At 47.7% G+C, this 13,456-nt stretch overlaps 1 protein-coding gene across 3 annotated transcripts in view; it reads left to right on the top strand.

Moving 5' to 3' along the window:
- DHX29 (DExH-box helicase 29) overlaps nucleotides 1-13,456 on the top strand; it is a 36,439-nt gene that overhangs the window by 21,799 nt on the left and 1,184 nt on the right. For all 3 annotated transcript variants that reach the window (XM_059695027.1, XM_059695028.1, XM_059695029.1), the window contains 12 exons: nucleotides 753-897; nucleotides 1,034-1,151; nucleotides 1,708-1,792; nucleotides 3,122-3,210; nucleotides 4,438-4,566; nucleotides 4,663-4,738; nucleotides 5,637-5,861; nucleotides 7,555-7,691; nucleotides 8,585-8,678; nucleotides 11,223-11,522; nucleotides 12,255-12,386; nucleotides 13,360-13,456. In XM_059695027.1, coding sequence (XP_059551010.1) covers nucleotides 753-897; nucleotides 1,034-1,151; nucleotides 1,708-1,792; nucleotides 3,122-3,210; nucleotides 4,438-4,566; nucleotides 4,663-4,738; nucleotides 5,637-5,861; nucleotides 7,555-7,691; nucleotides 8,585-8,678; nucleotides 11,223-11,522; nucleotides 12,255-12,386; nucleotides 13,360-13,456 — 1,627 coding nt within the window. The remainder of the gene's footprint in view (nucleotides 1-752; nucleotides 898-1,033; nucleotides 1,152-1,707; nucleotides 1,793-3,121; nucleotides 3,211-4,437; nucleotides 4,567-4,662; nucleotides 4,739-5,636; nucleotides 5,862-7,554; nucleotides 7,692-8,584; nucleotides 8,679-11,222; nucleotides 11,523-12,254; nucleotides 12,387-13,359) is intronic.

The following is a 13,456-nucleotide window of genomic DNA, read 5'->3' as shown; positions in this document are numbered from 1 at the left end:
GATTAAAAGCAAATTTTAAAGGCCATTTCTTTCATCTTTGTTTCATAGAGTCTAGTTTTTGGTTTATTTTATTTTGTCTTCTTCCACTGTTATGGGCCACATTGGAATACATGAAAAAAATCAAGGACCATAAAAGTCAGAGGGAACTTTTATTGTCTCAGAGCATTGGTCCGTTACTGAGGAGTAAACATGTAATGATTTTCTCCTCTCCCCCTGAACACCCCAGGTGGTTAGGATGAGGCAGACGGGGTCCTGGCTGGCGGTTCCCTGGCAGCCCGTGTCCTGGCGTGAGCCGGGCGAGCTCTGTAGTGAGGCTGCCCAGGGCTAGCACAGTTCTCCCTGGAGAGTTAGTTTCGAACACGTTTTTGGAAATGCCACAGAGCTAAGTTATCCTGCCTTTGGCCAGTGGTACTGCTCTCCATGTTTTCATTGTGTCCATGATATTTCATAGATTACCCGTCTAAAGAAAGCACAGTTACTTTCTCTTTCAAGTAAGCAGATAAACCAAGAAATCAAAAAACTAAAATCTTTCCCTAAAGCTTCAGAGATAGAAATTAGAAACTAAAGACTCAGAAGATTAAAGGTATTCAAAAGAGATGACTGGAACTCGGCAACCACAGTAAAATCTAGAAAGAATGAGGCGGATGTAAACTGTAATGGCGGTAATGAGAAAAATGCCGATCTTTCTCCTCCTTTGTCTTATAATAATACTTAATATTTTGTCTGTCTTTTTCTGATTGTGTTTCTCTTAGGAATACATCCCAGTTCAGACAGGAGCAGGTGCTGGCTTAAGTCCCTTTTACCAGAAATACAGCAGCCGCACGCAGCACGCGCTCCTCTACATGAACCCTCACAAGATCAACCTGGACCTCGTCTTGGAGCTTCTTGCGTATTTAGGTCCGAACCGATTTCTCAGGGGTCTCCATTTGTTTTCATAAAACTTCTTCTGTTAATGGAGGCATTTTATTAACATCTTACATGCTGTTCCTTATCTTTCTTCTTCTTTTGAATATTGTATCTTTCAAAATCACAGACAGAAGTCCCCAGTTCAGGAATATGGAAGGAGCAGTGCTGATCTTCTTGCCTGGCCTCGCCCACATTCAGCAGCTGTACGATCTGCTGTCAGCTGACAGGAGGTTTTCTTCTGGACGGTAACTGCAGATCTTTACTCCGTTCCTGGTGGCTTTAAAATAGAAAAACGTTTCGTGCAGTGAAACTCCTGATCAGAGCTGAAGCTGTCCATGGGAGCACGTGTGTTTTGTGTAACGTCACATTACAGCATTTTAGCTACAGAAAGTTTTAGGTGTGATTTCTACATTTAATATGATTAAGCGGAGGGAGTTCTGTGGGTAAGAATAGGATGCTGACCGCCTCCCTCCCCAGCCGCCTGGGTGTGCAGGACCCACCCCACCAGGTTGCACTTCCTTGCCCCCATACACGTATTGCTGCCGTCATGCTTTCCACATGAACATCAGGACACTTAAAAGTCCTGGAAACCCTGTGTTCCACATCATTCATTCCTAGTAAATGTTTTCTCTCTGGTGACTACATGGGTTTCATTTACCATTATCCAGACTTTTGTGTGTGTCTAAAACCTTTCATAGTAAAAATGTTAAAGTTGCCTCCAATGTGCAAGTGAATGTTGTTATTCTTTTCAGTGTCTTCTAAAGAGAAGCTCCTGCTAAGAACTGTGATTTTCACTTTCAGATATAAAGTGATAGCTCTGCACTCCATCCTTTCCACCCACGACCAGGCCTCGGCGTTCACACTCCCTCCTCCGGGAGTCAGGAAGGTAAAGTCCGATCCGCACGTGTGCGTGCCCTCCCTCGAAGTCTGACCGTGCACGGCAGACTCCAGGCTCCGCAGCTGAACCCACGCAGACGTGAACCCAGTGAAAATTAGAGTGTTGGAACGTTTACACTGAGCGGCCAGATTATTATGACCCCCCATCAGTACAATGCAAATAATCATGATAATAAAACCTTGAGGGTGTTTGCTTAGGAAATTTTCAATATTCAGTATTTTGGAAGTGTCAATGAAGTACTGATGGGGTGGTCATAATAATCTGGCCGCTCAGTGTACATCATGTGTTACTGAAGGGACAGGACTTGTAGGAGGCATGGTGGTTGAATAATATGGCATGGGTGTTGCCTGTGAGAAGGAAAATCACTACTTTCCCCCCAAGAAGGCATCATGAAGGGTGTTGGGTGTCAGGGGCTCTAGGAGTCCAGGGAGAATTCTTGGTTGTATTCTAGGCTGTTCACACGGAGTTTTTAATGATACATCGACCATTAGGTTGGGGGGAGTCTCAGCACTTTCATTGTGTCTCTTTGGGACTCTGAATGGAGAGCGATGCGTCAAAGGGAGTTTTCCAGATGGTGAACCCCTCGTCAGGGGAAGGAGCACAGGGTAGGGCCTGTGGGGACCCAGCGCTCCTGGAGGAGCCTGGCTCTGTGTGCGGCCTGGCCCGTCACTGAACTGCTCCGTCTGTGGCCTTTGGCAGCACACTGGCCTCGCTTTCTCCTCAGCAGGATGCAGCCGTCGACCCTGGAGTTCGGAGAGCCCTGTTAGAGCCCTCGGTCACCCAGCTGCTCTGACCAGTTTCCCATTCGGCGCATGTCATTTCTCAGAGGACTAGCTAGAATTAAGGGAAGGGGACTTTTGAAGAATAAGAATGTGTAACTTAATTATCAAACTGAGGTGGTGAGACTAATTATAATTAGAGCAAATTAAAATTACACAGTAATAGATTGTGAATTTTTATAAAGTTGAAATTCCCTTTTTATTTTTTTTATTTTTATTTTTAAATATATTTTATTGATTTTTTTACAGAGAGGAAGGGAGAGGGATAGAGAGTTAGAAACATCGATGAGAGAGAAACATCAATCAGCTGCCTCCTGCACACTCCCCAATGAGGATATGCCGGCAACCAAGATACATGCCCTTGACCGGAATCGAACCTGGGACCTCTCAGTCCTCAGGCCGATGCTCTATCCACTGAGCCAAACCGGTCAGGGCGAAATTCCCTTTTTAAATTCATCCGTTCAGACTCTAAAGTGGTTTACATTATAGCACATTGCTGAAGTTGTTACTAAATATTTGGCTTTTTATTTATTTTCAGATTGTTTTAGCAACAAATATTGCAGAGACGGGCATCACAATTCCAGATGTGGTGTTTGTCATCGACACTGGAAGAACAAAAGAAAATAAGTAAGTTGGACTTCCCCAAAGCCAAACACTTTTCACCAGAAAAGAGTTTGCGGCTCTTGAGTTCTTAGGGGAAGTCACAGAATCATAGAGGGTAATTCCAGATGTCCTAATTCTGCCAAAGCAAACGGGGGGAAACTAAAATGTCTCAGAGCCGATGTCAAACTTCATGTCATGCGTTTTCCCATAAATAGCCAGTGGGCTGCTCCTTTTAGAAAATTTTCAGAACATGCATTTTTGTAAATGTGTGTTTGTAAAATAAATTGTTAAACGAAAGCATTTTCTGTGGGAATATAAAAAAGAACCTGGGTTTTGGAATAACAGACTTAAATCTTTGCTCTACAGTCTTGAGCAAGTAATGTAACTATCGGTAATAACATCAGCTTCCTCAGGTGTGAGTGGGGAAAGGCAAATCTCAGGGTTAAAAGTGCCTGGGTCAGTGAGTGGCACAAAAGCAACCTGTGCTGACTCTTCGTCAGACTCTACGTGAGATGCCCAGCAGCCTGGGACGCTGGAGACACTGTCCCTCGGGGTAGGAGCTGTGGCACTGCTTGGAAAGGGTGTGACTATCCAGCACAAAGGGAGCCCTGGAGCCCTGGCCGGTTTGGCTCAGTGTATAGAGCGTCAGCCTGTGAACTCAAAGGTCGTGGGTTCAATTCCGGTCAGGGCACAGGCCCGGGTTGCGGGCTCGGTCCCCAGTGGGGGGTGTGCAGGAGGCAGCCAATCAATGATTCCCTCTCATCATTGATGTTTCTATTTCTTCTTCTCCCTTCCTCTATGAAATCAATAAAAATATATTTAAAAAGAGAGAGAGAAAGCCCTTGATTTTTAAGCTGTAGAGGAAGTATTTTCAGTGTTTAACTATATCTTGTGAAAAGTAAGGTGAATTATGTTCACAATGGCATTTCTCAAACTTCAAATAATTCTTGGGCATAATTAAAAGACATTCCACTAAAAGAGAAAGTATTCCATGGTCAGGTTAATTTGGGAAAGGGTAAATTAAGCAGCGTTTCCTCTTGTGCCGAATTTTAATTTGGTAGTATGAGATTTAGTATGTGATGCTTGTTAAATTGTATAAATATGAAACATAAGTTGGAAAATATTGATCCACAATGATAATGGACATGTTTTAGCCTATCTTCAACTTAGTTTTAAGAGTCAAATATTTTGGCTTTTTCAGATTTTACTTAAGTCAATTATCCACATACATTTCCGCATGCATTTCTTTAGGTACCACGAGAGCAGCCAGATGAGCTCTTTGGTGGAGACCTTTGTCAGTAAGGCGAGCGCTCTGCAGCGCCAGGGCAGAGCCGGGCGGGTGCGCAACGGGTTCTGCTTCCGGATGTACACGCGCGAGAGGTACGTGCGGCCCAGCCCTGGATGTGGAGACACGCAGGTCGGGGCAGCGCGGCGTGGCCAATGACGGGAAGTGATTGCTGTGATTTTATTTTTCAGATTTGAAGGCTTTATGGAGTATTCCGTCCCTGAAATCTTACGTGTGCCTTTGGAGGAATTATGTCTTCATATTATGGTAATCCCTCAGGAACGCAGATCCGTTTTTTACTCTTCACCGCCTTCTAGAAAAGAAATGAAGACCTAAACTTCTCTTCCTTGTGTTGCTCCAGATGTTCTGCTTAACTCAGCGGTTCTCAACCTGTGGGTCTCAACCCCTTTGGGGTTGAACGACCCTTTCACAGGGGTCGCCTAAGACCATCCTGCATATCAGATATTTTCATTAAGATTCATAACAGCAGCAACATGACAGTGATGAAGTAGCAACGAAAATAATTTTATGGTTGGGTCACAACATGAGGAACTGTATGTAAAGGGCCAGAAGGTTGAGAACCACCGGCTTAAATGAACCCTCTCTCACCTTTTCATAAAGAGGCCCCTGTGCTTTAATTCTGCCACAGGCCCTTGTACTGTATGGATTAAACACAGCCTCACACCCTACACCCGTCGTTCTCACCTGGGGACAGTTGGCTGTGTCCACAGACGTTTTTGGTTGTCAGACTCGAGGGAGAGTAGGCCATGCTATGGGCATCTCGTGGGTAGAAGTTAGCGATGCTGCTAAACCTACAGTGCACAGCACAGGCCCCTAAAACAGAAATGATCTGGCCCAGAACCACAACAGGGCTGACATTGAGAAACCCTGACCTAAACCAAGGGCTTCCTAGTCTGAAAGGTCTGTAATACCTTTAGTTCTTAGATTCCTTACTATAAAAATCAGGAATGAAGAAACTAAAAATATGGACTGGAAGGTCTCTTCCACATGCCCACCCGTTAACTCTCATGCACACACTGCCAATTATTGAAAAAGAGGAGGGTGTCCTTACTCAGGCATTTGTTCTCTTAGAATTTCACATAACTCAGTTCCAGTCTGACCTCTTTGGCTCATGTAAACCCTGTCGCTCGTTTTCAATCTGTAGAAGTGCAATCTGGGTTCTCCTGAAGATTTCCTCTCCAAAGCCTTAGACCCTCCTCAGCTCCAAGTCATCAGCAACGCAATGAACTTGCTCCGAAAAATTGGGGCTTGTGAACTGACGGAGCCGAAACTGACTCCCTTGGGCCAGCACCTCGCAGCTCTGCCCGTGAACGTCAAGATTGGCAAGATGCTCATCTTCGGAGCCATATTCGGCTGCCTGGACCCAGTGGTAAGAAAAACGACGCTGCTGCTGCTTCACTTTCAATATCATTTTGGCAGAGAAATCATGAAGTTTGGGAATAATTTTTAACTTTTAATTTTTAACTGAATTATGAATGTCAGTACTGACATTAAAATGCAGGAGGTCTGAATGATTAATGATAATTTTTTAAATATGTTTTGATTGATTTTTAGAGGGGGGGATGGGGAGGGAGAGAGAGATAGAAACATCAACGAGAGAGAGTCATCGATCGGCTACTTCCTGCACATTCCCTCCTGGGGATGGAGCCTGAAACCCAGGCCCGTCCCTTGACCGGGAATCGAGCCGCCGACCTCTTGGTACATGGGACAGTGCTCAACCAGCTAAGCCACACTGACCAGACTTAATGAGACTTTAATATTTAACTTACATACAAGAAAACATACTTATCCATCCACTTACACATGCTATAGGCACTGTTTTATACATGGGTTTGGCTTGTCTAAACTTTGTCTATGAAACATCCCACTGGAAGTATTTATTTAATTGAATCGGTCGTAGACCCGTGGTTCTCAGCCTTGTTCACCTCCTGGCACATACAAAGTAATCACTAAATCCGGCGGCACCCAGTGTACTGTGCTGACCTGACAGAGGATGGGTAGGGTTTTGATTTCTTCCCACCAGGTGGCTGTTGTGGTGGCTGTTGTCATTTTTATTTGACGATCTGTGGGGAAGGTCAGTGCCCGGCTAAGAACGTTTAAACCTCCGTGCGGTGCCCCAGGCGAAAACCGCTGTGTCCCACAGTTCTGGGGGGCTCTGACCCATTGGACTCTCCTACATAAAATCAGGAGCTGTCTCCCTTCCCTTTCTGGTTATGGCTGTGTGCTTTCACTCTGCCACAGGCATCACACTTTGTAGATTAAAGTGCAGCCTGTAACTCCAGCACCAGCGTTACCAACAGCTCTGTGTTCTCACGTTGCCCCTGAGTTGACCAGGTTCGTGCCTGTGTTGGACTCTCTGGGCTCCTTTGTCTCCGGGCAATTCCAGCTCCAGCTTTCTCCAGCTGCGCCGCCCCTGGACAGCACACCCAGACTGCTCTCCGAACAGGGAGCTGACTTCCTCTCGTCCCATTTCTCTAGGGTCAGGGATGGGAACTCACCAGAATCGTGCTGAGGGCCCATAGCCGACCTGAAGGGCTGCAACAACAAGTGGGTTGTCCTGTAGCCCCATTATCCTAAAAGTACAGGGCGGGGCAAAAGCAGGCTTACAGTTGTGAGTACGTAAAACAGAGGTTATTCTTGTGTTATTTTTTATTGTGTCGTTTCCCATACGAACCGCTGTCAACCTGCTTTTGCCCCACCTGTATTTAAGGAGCGTTGCAGGCAGTGGGCATTCAGCAGGCTCAAGTCGAGATGTTTGAGCTGTGATTCTGGGACTGCTTCTCACTGTGACAGACCACAGATCACTCGACCATTCCGTTTCTTTTATCTCCGATTCTGGTGATACTGCCTCACAGAGATTGCATACAAGTTCAGTGACTTTTTTTAACGCTATCTAATGAAACAAAAGCAGCTAAAATGAAAGTGTGTCAGCGATTGTGGGATTGGAGGGCGTGCGGGCACTGGAAAGAGGACACATGCACTTGCAGTGCGGCTGTGAGATGTGCCCCTTCGCAGACCGCCGTGAGGCGCTCCCTTTGTGACGCTGGTCTGCTCTCTGGTAGGCCACGCTCGCCGCAGTCATGACCGAGAAGTCTCCCTTTACCACGCCCATCGGCAGGAAGGATGAAGCGGACCTTGCCAAGTCGGCCTTGGCGACAGCCAATTCCGACCACCTGACCATCTACAATGCGTATCTAGGGTAAGAGCTGCTCAGGGTGTTGTCGAGCCTGGGGCGATTTCCTTTTTAGAAATTTGCCTGAGCCTTTAATTAAAAGGATTTAAATCCATCTCTAAAGTTTTATTTTTAGTTATATCATCCTTCAAGGTATAATTAGTTATGTTATAGATTCATAGTTTTATAATCCTTTCAAAAATTTAAGAACAACGTACTTCATATTAATATATGTGTATTACCTTGTATTTGAAATTAATTTATTGTTATGCATAAACAGAAAACAATGTCTTTTGGTCACATTTTTTTAAAATATATTTTTATTGATTTCAGAGAGGAAGGGAGAGGGAGAGAGAGATAGAAACATCAATGATGAGAATCATTGATCGGCTGCCTCCTGCATGCCCCCCACTGGGGATCGTGCCTGCAACCCGGGCATGTGCCCTGACCGGGAATTGAACCGTGACCTTTTGGTCCATAGGTCAAGGCCTAACCACTGAGCCATGTAACCGGGTGGTCAAAATTCTTAAGTTACAGCCGGAACCGGTTTGGCTCAGTGGATAGAGCGTCGGCCTGCGGACTGAGAGGTCCCAGGTTCGATTCCGGTCAAGGGCGTGTGCCTGGGTTGCAGGCACATCCCCAGTGGGAGATGTGCAGGAGGCGGCTGATTGATGTTTCTCTCTCATCGATGTTTCTAACTCTCTATCTCTCTCCCTTCCTCTCTGTAAAAAATCAATAAAATATATTAAAAAAAAAAAAAAACCCTTTAAAAAAAAAATTCTTAAGTTACAGTTGGTGGCTCCTACAAGCAAGACTCCTTCTCTTCTTAAATGATTCTAATTTAAAGATGCTTTGATTAGTACCTCTGAGAAGGAGAGTTTGCAAGGAAAACATGTGCCCTCGGTCATTTTGTTGTGTAGGTGGAAGAAAGCGCGGCAGGAAGGCGGCCCTCGCTCTGAAGTGGCTTACTGCCGGAGGAACTTTCTCAACAGAACGTCCCTGCTCACCCTGGAGGTGAGTCTCCCGCAGGTCTAACTCGGGGTATGGCTGAGTGACCGCTTGTTTTGGAAGAAGAAATGCCTAGGAGAGAGCTGGCACTTGCCCCTGAGCCGCTCCTGAGGCACCGTTTGTACAGGGACATGAGGGTGAAGCTTGCTGCTCCCTCACCTGGCAGTTTCCGTAACGAGCCGGTTCCCAGCATTTCCCCCGGTGATCGGGGAGTGCTGCTTCTCATAGAGGGCATGAAGCTGGTGGCTTACATGGTTCCCGTGCTCCAGGCCTCTGTGGGTGCTTTTTAATCAGACTGTCCCTTTTTCGGACAGTGAGAGGGGCGCCCCTCAGGTTTCCCTAGTCCTGGCCACGCAGCCCGAGCAGACTTTGTGCTTCCTTGTTTTGGGGATGACGTGCATTTTATGCTCCGGGCTAGGAAGCATTCACTTTCCTAAGAGCTCTGGCTCCTTGAAATGAAATTCTTACATGTCCCTGCCTGTCAGCAGCTCCCTGGCTGCAGTGTGGGATGCCGTCCGTGGGAGGGCATCTGGGCAGCGTGTGCCCACGCTGGCTGTGAGCAGGCATGTCAGTCTGCTCTTGGGAAAGAGCAGCAGAGAGGCTCAGGCTGGACTGTGTGGGAGGATGCCGGGAGCCGGTCCATCCTTGCTGTTTCAAGGGACCTGGCATATATGGCATACGGTTCTTAATATGTTTGCTCACCTTCTTGGTGCTGTGTTTTAACCAAGGTCACCTCTCCGAGAAAGGTTGAATCCCCAGGTAGGGATTTTCCCCTGAAGTTAGGGAGGGAATAAAACCCCTCAACTAAGTGCCAGGCGGGTAATTAATCCCTTTAACTACAAACAATCACGCTTAAACTACATAATCTTTTCTCCCTGGAATGGAGATAAGAAATGCCCTAACCTTTGTAATAGAGATTGATAGGATTGAATCAACTGGTATAAATACAGTTGTAACAAGACAAACACTCAGAACTTAGAACACAGAACTCAGAACAAGACAGCAAGAGACAGAACTCAGACAGGGCTTGGAAGACAGGACCAAGAGAGACAGAGCCTAGGCACAGAACCTACACAGAACGTTCTCTAGAGACAGAAGAACTTCGCTGGAGAGAGCATGCCAGAGGATCCTGGACAGGGACTGGCCTCGGAGCCTGGAGGCGGAGCCTGGCGAGAGGGCATGGCAGGGGATCCTGGACTGAACCTGACTGCGGAGTTTGGCAGGAGCGCCTGACTGGAACCTGGACACTGAACCTGACTGGAGAGCCTGGACAGAACCTGGCTGGAGAACCTAGCGAGGGAACATGGCTACAGAACCTCTCTGGAGATCCAGACCAGAACTTGGCTGGAGATCCGGGCTAGAGATCCTGGCAAAGCTGCTGATCAACTGAACGCTGCCTCCATGTCATTCCTTCTTCGCCGACTCCGTCCACACCTTTGGGGACCCCTGGACCCGCTGGGGTTGGACCCCGGCAGGAGGACAGAGAGGACGCGTGTGCAGTGAAAGTGAAAAAACAGGTGATGCTGACAGGCAGGGCTCCGCACGCTTACCTTTTGTTCCTGGCCCTTGGGGAATGGTGTTTAGTGCCATCGCCGTAAAAGCATCAGGCAAGTAACCTGTGGGTGTGCCTCACCTGGTTCCTCTGTTCTGTGCTCGGACTGTAAACGGTTAAAAACATTTCTTCCCATTAATCTGAGCAGTCACTTTTTATGACCTTACTGCGGGGGTGACAGCAGGGACTTCCTCTGTGGAATCAGCCTTCTCGGAGCGGAGAAAGGGGTAACTGAAGCCACAGCCCCTCCGAGCCAGGCTGGGGACGCGGGTGCGGGAGCCCGCAGCTCTGCTTGGTCTGCGTCCACGCCTCCGCCTCCGCCTCCGCCTCCTTCCTCCAAGAGCCTTTCTTCTCCGCCTGGGCCGCGTGGACCGCAGCTGTCTGTTGATCTTTCCTCCCTAGATGCAAAGTCCCTTGGGCCCAAACCGGAAACCTAAAGGAAATCCTAAATGTAAACGTCACCTTTTAATCACTTGTATCCTGTTTGCTTTGAAAAGTGCTCATCTTCCTGTAGAATTTTAGCTGATTGGACTATCAAAGGTAGAAAAAGATGGTAGGTCACAGCTGTAGATGAAATGAAGTTGCCATCAATAAACGTTGTCAAAGTTCTTAGGGAGTGAAGGTGAGGTTCCCAGACAAATGAAGAGGCCCGGGCAGTCTCGGGTCCGGGCTCCTCTAGGCTTCCCCCTCCTGTTCTCTGTGTGACCGTCCTCACGGGGGAGCATCGGAGGGAAATCACTAGTGAAGGGGACAGTCCCAGGCAGACATACATGTGTTTATGACTCAGGTCCCAGGGTGGTGGTAACAGATGACTCATCGATCCTTGACTTTCCAGGATCTGTTTTTCTTTCTAATGTAATCTGGGCTGCAGTAAACTAAAGCATCTCGCATCTTCCCGGTTTTGACAGGAAACAGGAATGTGAATTCCAAGGTTATCTGGCAGTGTCTCTATTTTAATCAGGTCTGATCGCGTCTCTTTTCCACCTACACCGATCTAGGACGTGAAGCAGGAGCTGATCAGGCTGGTGAAGGCAGCAGGGTTTTCGGCGTCCACCTCTAACGGCTGGGAAGGAAGCAAGGCCACCCAGACCCTTTCCTTCCAAGAGGTCGCCCTCCTGAAGGCGGTGCTGGCCGCGGGGCTCTCGGACAGCGTGGGCAAGATCCTCTGCACCAGGTCCGTGGACGTCACCGAGAAGCTGGCCTGCATGGTGGAGACGGCCCAGGGCAAGGCGCAGGTGCACCCGTCCTCCGTGAACCGGGACCTGCAGACCTACGGGTGGCTCCTATACCAGGAGAAGGTGGGTGCTCATTCTTAACGCCAGCACGCAGGGCGCTGTGCTGAAAGTCAGCCATAACAAGTGAGGGTGCCCAACGGGTGTGAAATTTGGTTCTCACGTCAAGCTGTTCGAGCTGTTCATTTCTTATTGGTTAATGAAAGAAAACATTAAGGTTCTACGTGATCATCATCATCTTTTCTACGTGAAATAAAGACAGAAGCCAAGCCAAGTAGCGAGGATCCAGTACTGGCTTAACAACTTCCAGCATATCATTGACCTTAATGTAAAACAATGGCATTAGCTGAACATTGAAACTTAATCATCATTTCATTTTTGCATAATTAATGGTTTGACAGCATTAGCCTTATAAAATTGCTCGTTGATAGTTGCACTTATTCAAGGCACACGGCTGGAGCAAAGGTAGGGTTACAGTTTGAATGGAGAACACTACGATAAGTAATAAGCAATAACAAGAATAAGTCCTGTGATTCGCGTACACACAGCTGTAGACCCACTTTTGCCTGCCCTGTAACTCGGCCTTGCAGTTAGTGTTAAAATGTCTTTAAGGGGCTAAGTGCACGGGGGTGATTGCGATTACTATACAGTTGGCAAAGGATGCACATGAGAAAGTAAACATGCAGCTTCACAAAACTTATAACTGAAAATGTGCCCACATTACGACAAGGGTTCATGTGAACCAGATGCATTGATGCTGGTGTGAGCTGTGACGGCTCCCTCCCCTCTCGTGTGCAGGTCAGGTACGCCCGCGTGTACCTGAGGGAGACCACGCTCATCAGCCCCTTCCCGGTGCTGCTGTTCGGCGGGGACATCGAGGTGCAGCACCGCGAGCGGCTCCTCTCCGTGGACGGCTGGATCCGCTTCCAGGTACGCCCACGCCAGCGCGCTGGCCGCACTCAAGTCCTGCTTCTGTGCCGTTGAGGTGGATTTGTTTTTAAATTTTGGCATTGGCATCATTTTTTCCTATAATTTGACTTAAGATTATTTTATCCTGCCTGTCTGGTTTTAAATCTGTTAAATTGGAAACTCACAGACTGCGCCTACCATCAGTAACGATTACAGTTGCCGGGTGTGCGCTTCACTGGTTGCCTTTACGTGGATGCGCCCAGAGAGCACGCCTCCTCGCCTGGCCAGTTCCCTTCCTGAGGACCCGCACCTGAGCTCAGGGAGAAGTCAGGGACCTCCTACATGGCACGGTGGTGCTGTAGAGAGGACTTAAACCAGAGCCTGGTCCTCAGCTCCCGCTCCTCCCGCTGCATTGCACCCCCTATGAAGAGATAGGCTCATGGCTTTCACTGCGTGTTGTCGCATTCTCTGGAAAAACTAGGGTTACCAATGCTACCAGCAATAAGGTTATTTCTCCGTGACCCCGTCAGCACTGACCCGTTTAAACTAAGCGACCTTCTCCTGTGCTGTGCCAGGCAGCGGCTAGTCTAAGACCGGAGAGGCCAGTACATGGTAAATGCAGCCTGGAAAGGGTGTGCAGTGTTCGCCAAGGCCGAGGCGGTGCGATGTCACCCTGGTGACAGTGGCGCAGCTGGGGGCTCCCCGACATCACGGAATAGTACACTCAACAGGGAGTGAACCTTGATGGTTTGCAAACTGTGCCTCAGTGAAGCTGTTTTAAAATTTCCATCAAGTTTATGGATACTTAACAAGGAAACTGAAGTTTGCAAAGTTTAGCCTCAGGAAGTGGTTTGCCTGTGTTTTTCCCATAATTTTCTATGTTAGTCAGGATGTGCTGAGCAGAGCGGAAGGTATACGTGCTTATCTTGATTTATGTAAACACATTCACGCTCCCAGGATTAACTCTGTCCAATTTATCACTTCCTCCCAACAGGCCCCTGTGAAGATAGCTGTCATTTTCAAGCAGCTGAGAGTTCTCATTGATTCTGTTCTAAGAAAAAAGCTTGAAAATCCTAAGATGTCCCTTGAAA

The sequence above is a fragment of the Myotis daubentonii genome, chromosome 4, assembly GCF_963259705.1.
Source record: "Myotis daubentonii chromosome 4, mMyoDau2.1, whole genome shotgun sequence".
Taxonomy (NCBI): Eukaryota; Metazoa; Chordata; class Mammalia; order Chiroptera; family Vespertilionidae; genus Myotis; species Myotis daubentonii.
This window is presented reverse-complemented; position numbering and strand designations above follow the sequence as displayed.